Genomic DNA, 16,000 nt, shown 5'->3' with positions numbered 1-16,000 from the left:
AACATAATCGGGGAACCAAACCTAAATTGTCCCATTAAAAATGGAAATTGTCCCACCCATTAAGTCTTCTGTCTCAACCAGGCTTTAAGAAACTAAAATCGATCTCGGTATCAAAAAGGGCCGATATCAATCCTATCCCGACTAGAATGGACAGAAATATCCCTGGTTGTGACTAAGAAAAAAAATCAAAAAACATTTTTTTTACCTTATCCAGCGACGTAGTATTGATCAAGGATCAAGATTTAATAAGATTGATACTGTTCCAATTCAGGCCGATTCAATCCATTTCCTCAAACCATGGCTTAGTAGCTACTGGGTCCACACAAAAGGTTAGGGTAAGTATGATAAGTTCTATGGAGAACAAATGTAAGTAGGGGTGCAAGTTTAACCATGTTAGTCGGAACCTGCCTTGAGCCAAACACAGGGTTTGGACAAAGATTTCTAGCTCTCGCCCTTAAGGGTGGATTAGGGCTGAAAATCTTTTAGGTTAAGCCATGTTCCAGGTAGGGCTAGGATTAGGGTTGAGGTCTCAGACTGAGCCTGAGGGTCAACCTGACCCTGATTATAAAAAGTATAAATCCTAATTTTAGACAAAAGAAACACGGCATTCAGCAAAAACAAACGGAAGTCTTTTGAAAAAAATTTCAATAAACTAAATGTAGGGAAAAGGCACAGGAGTAAAGGTTTTTTTTTGTTTTTTAATTAAGGTTTATGCATCATCAAACATGAAAAAGATATTGCAAAAAATATAAGAGAAACAATATCATTTTCTTTTTTCTGGTTCTCCTTTCTTTTCCTCTCAAGCCCTGCATCTCTTTTTCCTTTCCCCAATTTAGATCGGCCCGACTAACCCTAAGAGTAGGTCAAAGTTGGACTTTGAAGGCCTTGAATTAGAGATAGGATCCGCTGCTTGTACAATCATCTGATCGTACGAATCAATGACCAACATTTGTCTGATTTTTTACCATTACAAAGATAAAGAGGGGTATATTTAAAAAAAAAAAAGACAAATGTTGATCGTTAACTCGACTAGATGATCATACAAACAGCGGATCCATTTTCCTGAATTAGACCGGGACTAGCCCAGGACGAAACTAGTCTATTTTTCGATAGTCTGTTCCGTACTTTCACCAAAAACAAAACTTGGGACAGTGTTGTCGTTTCACGCGCTACTCAAGAGGAAATTGTTTGTGCGTCTCACGCTCTTTGTGACGCGCTAGTGTTAAAAATCAACGTTAAACCTTGTAGGTTTCAGTTTTTCCAAAGTGCAGATCTCTCCATCTCTCAGTGTCGACAGTTTAAAGAAAAAAATGGCGGGAGAGGAAGGCCAGAACCCTAGATTCTTTGTCGCAGTTCATGTTGGCGCAGGTTTTCACGCTCCTTCCAACGAAAAGGCCCTCAGGGGAGCCATGAAACGGGCTTGCTGTGCAGCAGCTTCAGTTCTTCGAAAGGTCTCTTCTTTTCCTTTCCAATTGACAATCGTGAATGTTAGTCAGTTTTTATGTTTTCTGGTTTCAGTGCTTTGTTTTTACCTTTTTAACCTATGCAACGATTTTGGATACTCTGTTTTTTGTTTATTTTGCTGATAAATGCTTAATGAAGCAACTTTTTTCTCTCTCTCTTTTGGATGGTCTCTTTTTTTTATAATCCGATAGATTAAGTTCTGTCTTTTTACTAATAATCCGATAGATTAATTTCTGTCTTTTTACTAACTTGCAGAAAAAAAAATTTATGGTTCTTACTGCAAATTTGGATGCATTTGGTCACTCTTACTTTGCATTCTGTGTCTTAATTTAAATGTGATTGTTGGTTTTTTCTGCTGATTGATGATTTGTTTTAGATGAATGGCACGCACATGTTCTTCATTTTTTTTTTTTTTTAATTTTAAAATTTAATTTTTTAATTTCTGGTAAATTTGAGAAGAAATAGTCCGTTTGACAGAGTATAGAAGTTCAATGAAGACGGAAAGGAAATGACTTTCCGTTTTCTCATTTGAATGCTGTATTTGCCTTTCATTTCCCGTACAATTATGATCCTTAGATTGGTCGAAATGGAGGCCAATTGCATTCTTTAATTTTTTTGACTACGGAATAAAGACTATGTAATTTATGCTTTAATGTTATAAAATGCTCATTTCAAATCTAAATTGTACATTATATGATATATGAATGTAAGAGATTATACTTGCTTTGTGCACTATTTCAAATTTGTAATTTTATGGCCTGATCCATTGTCAGCGCAAACACCAATATAATTGACCAGAGACCATGTATTTCTCACTGTAATGTAGCATCAGCTTGTTTCAGGATTAATGGAAATGCTTGATTTTCATCTAAGTGACTAAATATGGTTATTGGACTGAGGCATGCTTGTCAATAATTGGAAGCCTTTTTTATGTGGTGTAAATCAGGGTTCAGGTGGATGCATTGATGCTGTTTCAGCAGCCATTCAAGTATTGGAGGTATGTCATGTTCTTCACTTTGTTTCTAGATTCTGGTGCTTTGCTATCATCGAATTAATCTCAGAAGTTTGGTGACACAGGAAGCTTTGGCTTCATTTCCAAGACGTTTAAAGTGCTGGACCATCATGGAATATAATTCTAACTTATTACCTCATGTTTCAGACATTTACCCCTCCTTGTTTTCTCCACGTGCTATAAGAGAACTATATAATGTGTTATGCCTGTTACTATTTTTACTTACTAGTTTAACAGAGGCTGCTTTTTATTTTTCCTTTTTAATTTGCTTGATCACATTTCAACTGAAAAAAAAAAAACATATTGTCTGATCAAATAGAGTCAGTTTTTTTTGAAGGAAAATATTTGAATGTGTTGTCTTAAAAGCAAAAGGAAATTTTATTGGTCCAAAGAGAAAGAAATTATTTTACTGGAAAACAGTAAAAAAAAAAATTAGAAAATGATTTCTGTTTTAAATTTCTGGATATTGTTTTCCCACAAAAGGTGATGGTATCATGGTCAATGACTCTTTGTTACCCTTGGAGGACACCAGCACCATCATATGATTGGATCTTTTCCTTGCTTAATTATACTGAATTGTGCTTCCTTTTCATGTAAAAAAATTGTATGAAGGAACTGACATCGGAAATTCTGTCCTTTTGTTACTGGGAGGCCCTTTATCAGTGCTCTGTACGTTTCACTTGGTTTTTTTTTCTTTGATCAAAGCATTCAAAATTGATTCTTTTGCTTTAGGATGATCCAAGCACCAATGCAGGCTGGGGTTCAAACTTGACAGAGGATGGTCATGTTGAATGTGATGCTAGTATCATGGATGGTGATTCTGGAGCATTTGGAGCTGTTGGCGCTGTGCCAGGTATTTTCTTTTAGAGAATTATACCATAGTTGTCATGGCGTCTAGGTGATCAAGGCGTTGGAGGGGCCTGGACGCTGGGCGACAACAAGAAGGCGGCCAAGGCGCTTGGACACTTAGGCGTCACCTTGACAACTATCAATTATACAATCGAGTGGGTTTTATGACAAACTGATTATTTGGTCCTTTTGGACTTAGTGACTTCAAGCTTCTTTAGTTTCACTTTCTTCTTCATTAATTGTAGACCAGGTGTACGAAATGCCATCCAGATTGCTACTTGCTTGGCCAAGGAACAAATGATGGGACCTTCTTTGCTGGGTCGAATACCTCCATTGTATGATCACTTTATCATTGTAGCCTCAATCTATTCCACTTCCCTTTAGGTGCTGCCTTCTCATACGTTTCTGCTTATTTTTTTTTATATCAAGATACTTATTTTGTTTTTTGTAGTCGTGCTTCAGTGAACAATTAAGGGTTTTTATCCTGAATATAAGTTGTCTGGCATGAGGGCAATACTGTATGGCACTTGTACTGGCTTGAATTTAGACTAGTTAATGCATGTCTATTTGATCTAGTGGCTGTCTTTCACATGCACGTTGACTGCATTTTTACAGAAGTAATGGAAAAGTTAAGTCAGCAGATTTTTTTTTCATATACAATGTTAGTCTTATGAGTGTAAATTAAATCCCTACCATTCCTCAATTTAATAATAATGTAGTTTTGTTTTGGAAGTCTCACATACTATGAAACTGGGAAATGTTTAGAAACTTAAAATAACTCAGTCTGCATGTCGGATAGCAGTCATGTTTGCATGATATCACACTTAAAAACACTTTTACGATTATATGGTTTCTCTAGTTTCCTCGTGTAACATGGAATTTAGCTGAGCCAAACTAGTTTGTTGCAAATATGATTAATGCATCTTGTTATGCCTTCCACTTCCTCCATCATTATTCTAAGAAAATTATATTGTTTTGCAGCTTCTTGGCTGGTGATGGTGCACGTGAATGGGCGAAGACTAAGGGTATAGTTTGCGCAGGGACAATAACAGAGGCTGATCAAGTATATTTTCTAATTTTATCTGCACTGTTATTAGCCTCCATTTCCATTTGATCTATTTCATTATGCAACTTTCTGAAAATCATAGTTGCATGGGGTTTTGTTTTTTCTGTTCTGTTTGCATGTTTGCAAAAGTGGCTGGTGACTAACAGGGCAAAAGCACAATGGCTAAAGTACAAAGCAATGCTAGATGATGCCAAAGCAAGATACAAATCTTCTGCTTCGGAACATCCATTAAGTCCTCAAGAGACTTCTGCATTGCAAACAATATCAGGTATTCCCATGCATATAATGTGGTCTACTTCTTTGACCTCATCCATGATCTTTAAACTGATTAGAGATGATACATAGGACCAGAACCAGCTCAACCTGCTTTCGAACTGGATTATCATAGTTTTACTTCAGCTGCTGGGATTTGATGTAAGGGTTATAAAGAATGCAGCTATTTTAGCTGCAGGAATATTTTTGGATGATTTGTATATAACCTTCTTCTTGGAGATGAATAGCATGACTATGGGAATCTCTAGGCTAGGGACACTATTATTTTTTTCTTCCACTGATATATGTAATTATATATTGTTTCCAGAAGTAGAAGTTCAAGTAAGTGATCCTGCTGAAGGAACCAACAATGGGACTGGTCAACCATCTGAGCTGAATGCTTCTGAAGAAGACCACATTATGGATACTGTGGGAGTTATTTGTGTTGACAACAACGGACACATAGCCTCTGGATCTTCAAGCGGTGGTATTTTGTTGAAGGTGATGAAAGCTTCTTTTCATCTATATCCTTTTGGATGTCATTCCTTTATGTTTCAGGTTTTGGTGTGGGAACAATTGCAGTTGGCATGTAAGGTAACTGGTTACCTTGGATCTTAAGGGGCACCTTGTAGTGAGGTGGCTCTTTGACAATTATGAGAATATGTTGGCCACCCTAGAATAGTAGTAAATTAAGTAATATCCTGTTCCAAGTATTTATTTCTTAAATTTATGTTAAGTGTGGTGATTTTCTGGAATTTTTGATAATTTCTCCAAGTTTAATCAATTATTCTTCTAATGATAAATTGAACAAGATGGTATCGTCCAGGGAAAAAAAAAAAAGAAGAGCAACCCAGTGCATGAGGCTCCCGCTACTGCAAGGTCTTGGAGGGGCAAGCATACACAGCCTTACCCCCTGTTTCACAGGAGGCTGTTTCCAAGTATGGGAGATGTAAAATCTCCTCTCCCTCAGATCCCACCCTAAGCCCATAGATTAGATTGAGGGAATTGACAGGGTAATTTGCTTCAGTGGCATTGTAAATTTTGTCTCATTTAGCTGGCCATCATAATGAATGTTAAGTGTTTACAACTTGACTTTGTTTTGCTTTCCTAAATCCTAAGTACTTAACGAACAATTGCCAATGCCTCTTTCCCAGTTTCCAAATGGCAAAATAAAAATATTAAGAAGTTATCATTCTCCTTCTCAATGAGTAATTACAAGTAATTCATTTTGTGCTCCCCAATGTTTGAAAAGTTGGAACTAAACTGTTACTTGATTTTTGCATCAAACTTGTAGGTATTCCAATTTCCAAAATTAGTTGGACATTCAGATGTGCCCTTGGTTGTGAGCATGTAATGGAGTTCAAGAATCAAGAAAGATTCCAGAAACAGGAACTACAATTATACCAGGATCTATGTAGAATCCATAGGACAGAGCAGGGAATAACTCCAAGGGGGTAGGTCAGTTGGTAAATACCAACTCTTCACAATAAAGAGGTCAAGAGTTCAACTCTTCTTGGGGCCGTTCCTAAAAAAAAAAAAAAAAAAAAAAGGACAGAGCAGGGGCTGAATAGATATAACAGAAAAATAAATACTTTAGAGAAACCCAAAAACAGATATATGTAGAATCAATAGGACAGCAGGAACTGAATAGATATAACAGAAAAATAGATACTGTAGAGAAACCCAAAAACAGAGCAAGAAATTCTGCCCAGCAATTCCAAGCTAGAAAACTAGAAAGCAACTAAGAATTTAAGATATCAGTAAGAGAATCTTAAATATTAATATTGGATGAAGCAGAACTAGAATGAGGAAGACGACCGAATCTAATAATCTGAAAATTGAACCAGAAATAGGGTTTCCACCTGGTGTAGAATCATGAGAATAAAAAGTAAGAAGAAGAAGTAGAAGAGAAGAGGGAAAGATCAGAGAAATAGGGGTTCCATCTTGTACTACTGCTTTAACAATGTGTACATCAACCTCTGTAATGTAGTCCTCCACATCAACAGCCTCTAATCATTAGTCATCCATCTTAAACTCTTCGAGAATTGCCGCTTCATTATCATTGTAGGCTTCTTTGATTTTTTCATCTTTATCTTCAAATGTAGGCCTTAGCTCTTGAAGTAAAGGAAAATCTTCTACCTTGCAAAGAACTTGATTTTCACCTTGAATAATTGATTCCTCTATGATTGCTGTCTCCTTGCCTTCACAATTCTCCTTTACTGGCTCATCCAAAGTGATAAGCTTTTTCACTTTAACTATTTCATTCATTTCTTCCTTTGACAGTGCAAAGTGGAGCTCAATCTATGTTTTAACGTTGTTGGTGCCTGACTTCCAGCAATCCTCAACTTGTGAAACAAATTTCATTGATGGATGCTTTAAATTGTCCTAAGCTTTGAAGGCCTTTTGGTGGTAATTTGTTGAGTGGAGAACTTCCTTGGATATGTTTTGGTAGGTACTTTTCCTTCAGTTCTTATTTCATCTCCTCCCATGTAGTGGGTACTCCACTACGTCTCTCAAGATTCCTTTCATAAGTTCTCCACCATGCACATATAAAATCCTCAACTTGTGAAACAAATTTCATTGATGGATGCTTTAAATTGTCCTAAGCTTTGAAGGCCTTTTGGTGGTAATTTGTTGAGTGGAGAACTTCCTTGGATATGTTTTGGTAGGTACTTTTCCTTCAGTTCTTATTTCATCTCCTCCCATGTAGTGGGTACTCCACTACGTCTCTCAAGATTCCTCTTTCATAAGTTCTCCACCATGCACATATAAGCCAACCTCATCTTCCTCGTTTCAGAGAGTTTGAACCAGTCAAAGTAAACATCCAAGGTTACTAACCAGTCATAAAATACTTGTGGATCATGTTTCCTACTGTACTCCTTCAGCTTGACCTTAAGTGTGTCATCAAAATGTCATTGGGGTGCACCGTTATCACCATTAAAGTAAGTCTGCATGTGTTCTTCAGACTCGGCTGGACTGTCGGAATTTGTGGACCTCTGATTGTGGTTGTTTGCTATAGAATGTGCGGGATACCTTGCCTCACCTTCAGTTGGTGCATAATTGCTTGGTATAGGTGAGGATTTTTGTTCTCCATTGCCATCAACCTTTCATTCATACTCTTCTGATACCATTGCCATCAACTACTCCTCTGATTTTCATTCAAACTTTTCTGATCGGAAGTTAATCGTTGTTACATATTCATAGGATCAGGTGGGTCAGGATTTCTAGAACTACTCTCTGCCAGAGCTTTGATATCACTTGATGTAATACTGTAATTTAATAATCAAAATAGTATCAAATAGAATCGAATCCCATAGAGTATAAAACCAGATTAGGGAGAAATCACATGTCAAAATCAAGAACTCAGTTGGCCACTAAACTCAGGTCGAGTTCAGCATACAAGGGGGAGAACAATTACTGAAATTCTTAACTAAGTCTGAGGGTTGGATAAGAAGTTATGAGTCAATCCTTGTAGCGCTAGGAGAGGGGTATATCAGTAAATTCACCACTCAAAAAATATGAGCCACACCGTTGTAAGGATCAGAGAATTATCTGAACTTGGAGATCTGCCTAGAGAAAGGCACCAGAATAGGAACCACAGGCTTCGAACAGCACTCAATTCACAGCAGAAGCAGAGTGATGATGATCTTCAACAGGGTTTCAATCAGCTCCCGAAAAGGAATAAAGATCACTTAGAAAACTACAAAATAAAAAAGGAGAAAGAAGGGAAAACGATGGAGGGGAAGAAAGGAGAAGAAGAAAGACAAACAGGATTGAGCATCTCACCCCTCACAGGTATGGGTATCTCATAGCCATGATCAAAACTGACCAACACATCTTTTCTCAAAACGCAATCGTGGGCTGTGTTCAGCCTTGTGCTTTATTTATAAAATTGATTATCAATTACAATCTAATTGATTGAACTAGAACTTTCCCTTTACAAATCCAAATCAAAATAATTCTCCTATTGCTAATTGGAAAATAGCCTATTATGTGTATTACAAGAAAATTGGAAAGAACTGAACTAAAAATGCAAATGTGATGACCCAAATCGATTCCTTGGGGAGTAAGGATCCAACAGTTACCAATTAGTCTACCAATAATCTCCTAAAAATAAAATTACATGCAAATAGTAGCTGGATCCCAAAAATATGTAAACTCCTCCACTGATTCCTCCCCATGCAAGTCATCTATCCGCCCCTAAAATTCCCCAATGCCATGGCCAGAATGGGGCTCACAATATCTGAAAAATCTTCCACAATTTCTTCATCCACACAAGCTGTCCTTGGGTCCCTTATGATATGGTCCCTTGAACCAATCAAGAACCCAAACCTGACCAGGCTGTCTCCCACAGCAGCTGAATCCCATAGTGATTCTGGACTGGTTTTGGGGCCTTGTTCGTGCGGTACTTGGGATCTACATCAAGGGGCAGAATTGGAATAGTGAAATAACTTTAGATCAGGGAGAATTTCTGATCGAGTGCATTCTTTAGGTTTTAGAACAATCTATCAAAAGATGAGGGTAATCTGATGGCCAAATGGGCAGATTTCCTCAACTGTAGTACGTGCAAAAAAACACTTGCATATGAATTCCAGATCAGGCTAGGAATTGCAGAAAATTATGAAGACCACTTCATTAATGGAGAAGAAGAAGAATAACAATGAGGGATTCTTCATGCAAGGAGGATTGCAGCAAAGACAGTTTTTCATTAATCAAAATTCATGTACAATGCTTGGGCCCTTACAAACTTATATAAAAAAACTCAAAAACAGACACAAAACACTAAGAAAAAGCTTAACTCAATCCTTAAATAATTTGGTAACGTAAACTGACTAGGAAACTGAAATAATATCGGAAACCGAGTCAAAACAGGACTGGACTCATAGAATATTTATCTAGCCCTAACTAAAACACTTAATAATAATTAAATAAAGAAATAAAGACACTTATCTAACTAATCCCAAATGCCTAGCCTTTCGGCCCTCTCCCCATATTATAGGCTCATTACATTGAAAACACATGCATAACCCAACCCAAGGCTTATTTTTACTAAAATAAGCCCATTTAGGTGATTTATCTGCATCAGATCTTCTATCATTGGATCACATTGTTGTGTCTCTAAAATTGGCTTGGAATATTATAGGTAGCAAACTATCCTTGGCTTTCTACGTCCTTTTTTTAGCATACTTTACTTTATTTCCCTTTGAAGCTGTTTCATACTCTTTGGCTCTCTGCCAGGTAATTCTGTAACACTTCCACCAAATTGATTATATGTTGGATCAATTGCTTATCTATGATGCATGGAGGCACATGGGTTTGGCTCTGATACCAAGCAGTTGAAAGTTCCAGAAAGATTCCAGAAACAAGAACTACAATTATAACAGGACCCTATGTCAGATCAATAGGATTGACCAGGGACTGAAGAGATATAACAGAAAAATAGATAATATAAAGAAACCAAAAATAGAACAAGTTAGAAAGCATTCTCAGAATTTAAGGCCACTTAATAGATTATTAATGTTGGATGAAACAAAACTAGAATAGGGAAGATTATCAAGTCTAGAAATCTGAAAATTGGACCAGAAACAGGGGTTCCACCTGGTGTGGCATCAAGAGAAATAGGAAGTAAGAAGTATAAGAATAAGAATAGAAGAAGAGAAGAGGGTAAGTTTACACCTGCTAAGGGCAGATCATAATAATAATAAGAAGAAGGAAATAGGTCGGTCTAGCATACCAGTCTTGAATGCACAATTTACAGCTCCAAGATTCTTAAAAAACTTCAATTCTATTATTCAAATCACATCCAACTAATTGGGGTGTATTCATATATAACCATTTAAATTTCCTGAACTGACTTATAAAATGACTTCTAATCACTCTCTTGTACTGAATTAAAGTAAATAGACTCAAAATAAATCTTAAAAGCTAGTAATTATCCTAAATGCCTAATGTAATTCAAACACTTAACTATGAATCCGGTACTGAATTTACCTCCACTTTATGGGCTTATAAATTAGATCCATTGCAATGAAACCCAAGAAAATAAAAGGCACAACCTCTAATACGACTACCCACAACTCAATTTCAGCACATTCAAGTGCCACATGCCCTTTTGTGGGCCTTCTAGTGTCTGATCCTCCATATGGGATCATAGTTTGATGCAACTGCATCAGAATGTTACATATATGCAAGTAGGAAATGGATGAGAGAGATTCAAACTGTACTTGTATCAATAGAGTTTGGATTCTAAGTTTTAACTTAAGGTAAACTTGATCCAGAACCCACTCTTCCTCTCTGTTGTACATTCTTTCTGTTTTTGCTACTTCTTTTCCTTGCCCATTGTTATTTTCAATCTTTTGCTTATTGATGTTAAGTTAGTTTGGTGCATCTAATTGGTTTATAATCAACCTAGACAAATCAAATTTGGAAATCCAACAAATCACAGTCAGGTTGATTATGATTATTCAAAAGATGATTTAATATTCAATAAATGGCTGAAATTTCGTTAGTTTAATTGCCATTCTACAATTTTTTAACTCTGTGGAGGATTTTGGGAGGGAGGGGGGTAACATTGCTATCATAGTAATCCTTTCAGTGTTAAACTATCCATCTAGCTGTTTACTCTTAAGTTGCTTCCCTACCAGTCTTTGGAGGTGTCAGTGGTTATGGTGTATTGGACAATATTGAGCTGGTTATGCCTTTGAATTTTACCAACTGAACGGAACATAAAATTTATCATTGGTTTGAAAAAGATCTTAAGGTGAACAATAATGTCTATTTATTCATTCATAGAGTTTATATTTTTCATTATTTCTTCCAGGTTAGTGGGCGTGTTGGATTAGCTGCAATGTATGGCTCAGGTTGTTGGGCATCTTCAAAAGGTGTCTTTGGGGCCCCTTTCATAGTCGGTTGTTGTGTGTCTGGTGCTGGAGAGTACCTGATGAAAGGATTTGCTGCTCGTGAGTGCTGTGTCTCATCATCACTGTATGCTGCTAAATTCTACTCAAAAACATTTTTTCTTCGCTTAGCCAGACGACTTGCTGTTTGATTGTATGTTTATTCTTTTCAAACATCATACCTTCTTTTGAAGAGCAGAATATATAAATATTGAAGTGGAAAAGGTCCATTATATATGTAGAAGGATATCAAGAGTGTGGTTTAGAAATCTAAAGGCCATCGGATCTGCATTATTCTCCTTTCCCATGAATGTGACCAGGATAAATCTATAATGGTGAGGATAGAGATTCATCAACAATTTTATTTAATCCCCAACGGAAGTTACAGGAATGGCTGCTGGGTCTTTGTTTTTCTTTCTCAGAAATTAAATTTCGTACAAGAATCTGACTGGTTGAGTTTATCCATTTTGATGGGAAGTCATGACTCAATAGTGCTCGTTTCAATATGCGTGGGTTGCAACAATTGTGAAGGAATCTAGACAACCACCACCCCACCCCCAAAAAAAAAAAAAAAAAAAAAATCTTGGAAATAGTGTATGACACCAATGGATAAATATGCTTAATGATTGCTGCTGGGCTTGCATTGGCAAACTTGGTTTTCCCTGAATGGAAATTGAAGATGAAAGACATGCACATTGTGGTTTCAAAGTTGACTGAGTGCTTGACTGAAAGTTGAGTTTTGTAGTCAATTTCATCAAAATTTTAATTTGGGTTAAATGGCAGATGCTAGATTTATGCTGCAAATGGGAAGTTTCATCTGCTTTGCCGACATTCACATGTTTATCAAGTGTTCCTACCAATTTTTTCTTTTTAACGATCCCAGTGCTTTACATTATCAAACTATCTATATTATGAGGTTTTGCGTTTTAAGATTTTATTTCTTTAGCAGCTACTTGGCTTAATTTCATTCTCTTTCATTGCTTCAGGTCACAAGCAGGTCCTGTGTCTGCTTGCACAAAAGTACTACGCTCTGTTCTGCAGGAAAGCAATCAACAATGTGCTGATAAAAGTGCTGGTATTTTAATTGTGCAAGCTGATGCTCCTACTTTGGTAAGCTTGACTGACAAAGCTTTTTACTTGTAGTCTTTCCGACATGGATCTTATGTGCATGAACTTTGCTGCTTAGGTACCAGGAAACTCATCAAAGCTGAAAGCGGTGGAGATTGCTGCTGCCTACTCTTCCTTGTCATTTGGTATTGGTTATTTTGGAAACTCCTTGGATCGACCCAAGGTATAACAAGTCGAGTCTCATATTGTCCATTGCTTACCTTAGTTTATGTAAGGTTAATGTGAAACTTTTAAGGTTGTTCTGGTGATAATGGCCAATAGAATCTTATAACTTAAGTAACATCTGTTTTTAACTGTTTACTAGGATCATCCTTCAAAACCGAGATTTTCCATGGAAATTGGATTGGCTGACCCAACAATTGGAGCACTTTTTTGGTCAGTTTGTCATAATCTAGAACTTGACAGAACCTCCACCGACCTCTTTTTCTAGGTCCATTTTTTCAAGAAATCAAAAGATTCCAAATCATGTTTTAGGACTGCTATTATTTTAAATATTATTACTTTTTATCATTTGTAAAATATATGATAGTTCTATAACCTTTCAAAATGGTAAGAAAGAAGCTGATGCAGCACTATTATGGCTGTTATGACGGTGTATAATGGTAATCCGATCGTTGTTACCCTGTGTTTGTACGATGTTTCTTTGCAAATGAATGCTTTAAGTAGTGATCATAGTTGTCAAGGTGTTGCCTAGGTGTCCAGGCGGCTTTGTCCGGACTGGTGCCTTGCTGGTGTCACCTTAAATTTTTCCCCCCTCGACCACCTTGATTTTCCTAGGAGCCATGACAACTATGGTAGAGATGATATTTACCGAAGCTGTGACAAAGGTCAAGCTAGAAAGGGGCTCAGACTATATCAATCGTGTCAAATAGGTAAATTCACTGTCCAATGTCAAGCAAAGATCATGTTAGCACTATGATGGCATAACAAACAACAGTGTAAGAACATTGTTAATTCAAGCCAACCCCTTGCACTGATTTACAGTGTGGGGTACTCTGCGGAAAGTAGCTGGATAAACAGTCATAAGTAGTGACTGTTGTAGCTCTTATACTTTACTAAATATATATGTGGAAGTTGGGTATGCTCATTAACAACAACCCCTCCGGCGCCTGGGGGGTGGGGGAGGGTGGGATTCCCTCTCCATAACCCTGCTAAATAGTCATATAAATTAAACCATCTCATTCACTGTGTGACTTTGTTTTATAATTTGTATTACACAGCCACTTCGCTCAAATGAACTTGGTTGGTAAGAGGTATGGCCATTGGTCATTGAATCATATGTTAACTGTTTTTTTCTGGTGAACTAACTAGGTCAGTCCAGTACAAGTTACCATAGTTTGTCTTTCTATGATTTAAAAAAATGAAGCTGCTTTGCATCTAAAGCCTTGCAAGATTCAATTGTATTTTGAGTCTGAGTGAAGTTTGTCACATGATGAAGATTTACATTGAAGCCAGATTTTTCTTCTTATGGTTCCAATGAGATCCTTGTTTGTTCTTGCACTTAGCAAAGGACTGGGGGTGGTTCTCTCTCTCTCTCTCTCTCTCTCCCACTCTCTCTCTCTCTCATGATGGCTATAAACACTCCCCAAACACCCACACCAACCAAAAAGAAGAATAAAGTGGGGGGGGGGGTTTACATTGCTCTCCTCAGTCGTGAGCCGGTGCTTAGGATAGAAAAGAGTTGCCAGTCAAGCAGCCAGAATTTTAGAAAATATTGGACTGCATCGTTAGTTCTGAAACCAAAACAAGTTCCCGTTACTGAGTGAGGATCAAAGTCAGCTTGGCCCTGATTCCTAACTTGCATTTTAAGCTTTGAAAAATCTTGTATTTAGTGATGGAATGTTTTCAATTTTCTCTCTGGTGGATAAGTTGGTCAGTCTTAATGATCGTAATGCTTTACATTTCACAGTTCTTGCTGCCAAGATCTTGTTTATTGCTTGAAAGAAGATAAAAGATCAATATAATATATTTAATTCATTCTTACCGTTTGCAGGTTTCAATTCTCAGAAATATGAAAAAGCAAACCACGACGGGGGTTGAACAATTTGTAGCTCGAATTGATCTTACAGAGACAAAATCCATGTGATGGGAATTTAATATGATAGTGAATTCCAGAAAAAAGCTTTTAATTCAGAAGAGGTTCAAAGTGTGCAAATATTTGTTCGAGGACAATGATATTGCGGGAGCTGTTTTGGAATATTGAAAAACATCTCTGGCAATGTTCAGTTTTTATTTAGTTATCCTGGCTTTTCTGGCTTATGTTGCTTATCACTTTTTTTTTTAAACAATTAAAAAAACTTTAAAATAAAACAAACTATTACATTGTCTTCAATAAATGACTGACTTCCTTAGCATTATGAGCAAAGCTACTCAAGTTTGGAATTCAGACTGACATGTTATATCTACAATCATGGATTTAAAATACCATGATATTTTAAAAATATCAAACTTAAGTCTAAAGGCCAGCTGGTTTGATGTTGCATATCACATTTTTATGGATGTTTCTTACAGTTATATTTTCCTTGTTCATTGGCAGCAGTGCATGGATTGGATATCTGACATTTGTACTATATGTGGATTAGTGACAAAAAAAGTAGAATATGTGGATCTTAGAAATTTTTGTATTTTAAATGAAACATGATTGGGTTGGAGTGTTGGATTTGGCTACCAATAAACTTGCAAAATTGGTTGCATTCATTCTTAACAGGTGATCAGAGCCTCCTCTTAGCCAAGGAGGTATTATATGAATGAATCTTAACTGTTTCAGCTGAATAGAGAGCCTTTTAATCGGTTGTGTATTTGATGCCCAGCTCAAGGTTCAGTTTCATATGGTTTTTCAATGATAGGTATTGGGGATAAAAAATTTCCATATAAGAAGCTAATGCATTGAAGATTTGAAGGTCCTTGTAGGGGCAGTAAATACTTTGGACAGAAATCCAGCCTGAAAACTCCTTGAAGTTCAAGCCCCTGTTGATGCTTTGACTCCCATCTTCAAATTCCAAACTAAAGTGTGGGGAAGAGAAGGCATGTATCTCCTTTAGCAATGTCCCGAGTGTGAAACTTAATTCTGGAACATGGAGCTGTGAAGAGCGAAATGACAAGAGCCTACCGTGAGGCCAAGCATGGTGATAGGCAACACCAGTGGGCAGAGTTACTTCTAATATAGGATATTAGAATCCAATCCTGCAGGGCACCTTTGCAGTGCATCAATAACCAAAGAAATCCTAATGAATTCAAAAAATATTAGTGAATGTAAACCATTCATCTTATAACTTTTAACTTATAAAGTTAGATAAAATTATCCAATTTATCAAATCATGTTGATTCAAATTA

The 16,000-nt window shown here is 36.8% G+C and overlaps 1 protein-coding gene and 1 long non-coding RNA gene across 4 annotated transcripts; both read left to right on the top strand.

The window, feature by feature from the left end:
• Positions 1-1,260: 1,260 nt before the first annotated feature.
• On the top strand, positions 1,261-14,999 carry LOC122078417 (putative threonine aspartase). Of its 3 annotated transcripts, XM_042644389.1 has the most exons (12): positions 1,261-1,451; positions 2,411-2,461; positions 3,209-3,329; positions 3,576-3,660; positions 4,307-4,388; positions 4,521-4,659; positions 4,972-5,144; positions 11,464-11,627; positions 12,526-12,649; positions 12,726-12,830; positions 12,972-13,042; positions 14,661-14,999. In XM_042644389.1, exons 1-12 carry the CDS (start codon positions 1,311-1,313, stop codon positions 14,680-14,682), a joined length of 1,278 nt encoding a protein of 425 aa, XP_042500323.1. In that variant the 5' UTR covers positions 1,261-1,310; the 3' UTR covers positions 14,683-14,999. The 3 variants fall into 3 exon arrangements, with proteins under 3 accessions (XP_042500323.1, XP_042500322.1, XP_042500324.1); XM_042644388.1 differs by lacking the exon at positions 12,972-13,042; XM_042644390.1 differs by lacking the exons at positions 12,972-13,042; positions 14,661-14,999 and having other exon boundaries at positions 11,464-11,602; positions 12,726-12,836.
• Positions 5,663-11,394, top strand: LOC122078418. Its single transcript, XR_006140062.1, has 2 exons — positions 5,663-7,308; positions 7,609-11,394. It is a non-coding gene; the product is annotated as an uncharacterized LOC122078418 (long non-coding RNA).
• Positions 15,000-16,000: the final 1,001 nt, after the last annotated feature.

The sequence above is a fragment of the Macadamia integrifolia genome, chromosome 5 (genome assembly GCF_013358625.1).
Source record: "Macadamia integrifolia cultivar HAES 741 chromosome 5, SCU_Mint_v3, whole genome shotgun sequence".
NCBI classification, from domain to species: Eukaryota; Viridiplantae; Streptophyta; class Magnoliopsida; order Proteales; family Proteaceae; genus Macadamia; species Macadamia integrifolia.
This window is presented reverse-complemented; position numbering and strand designations above follow the sequence as displayed.

What these genes read in the sequence shown, in the direction of transcription:
- LOC122078417 (XM_042644388.1), top strand. Translation starts at nt 1,311, where the DNA reads ATGGCGGGAGAGGAAGGCCAGAACCCTAGATTCTTTGTCGCAGTTCAT. An exon ending in AGCTGTTGGCGCTGTGCCAG is followed by an intron (nt 3,330 to 3,575) that starts GTATTTTCTTTT and finishes ATTGTAGACCAG; the next exon opens with GTGTACGAAATGCCATCCAG. An exon ending in TGCATTGCAAACAATATCAG is followed by an intron (nt 4,660 to 4,971) that starts GTATTCCCATGC and finishes TATTGTTTCCAG; the next exon opens with AAGTAGAAGTTCAAGTAAGT.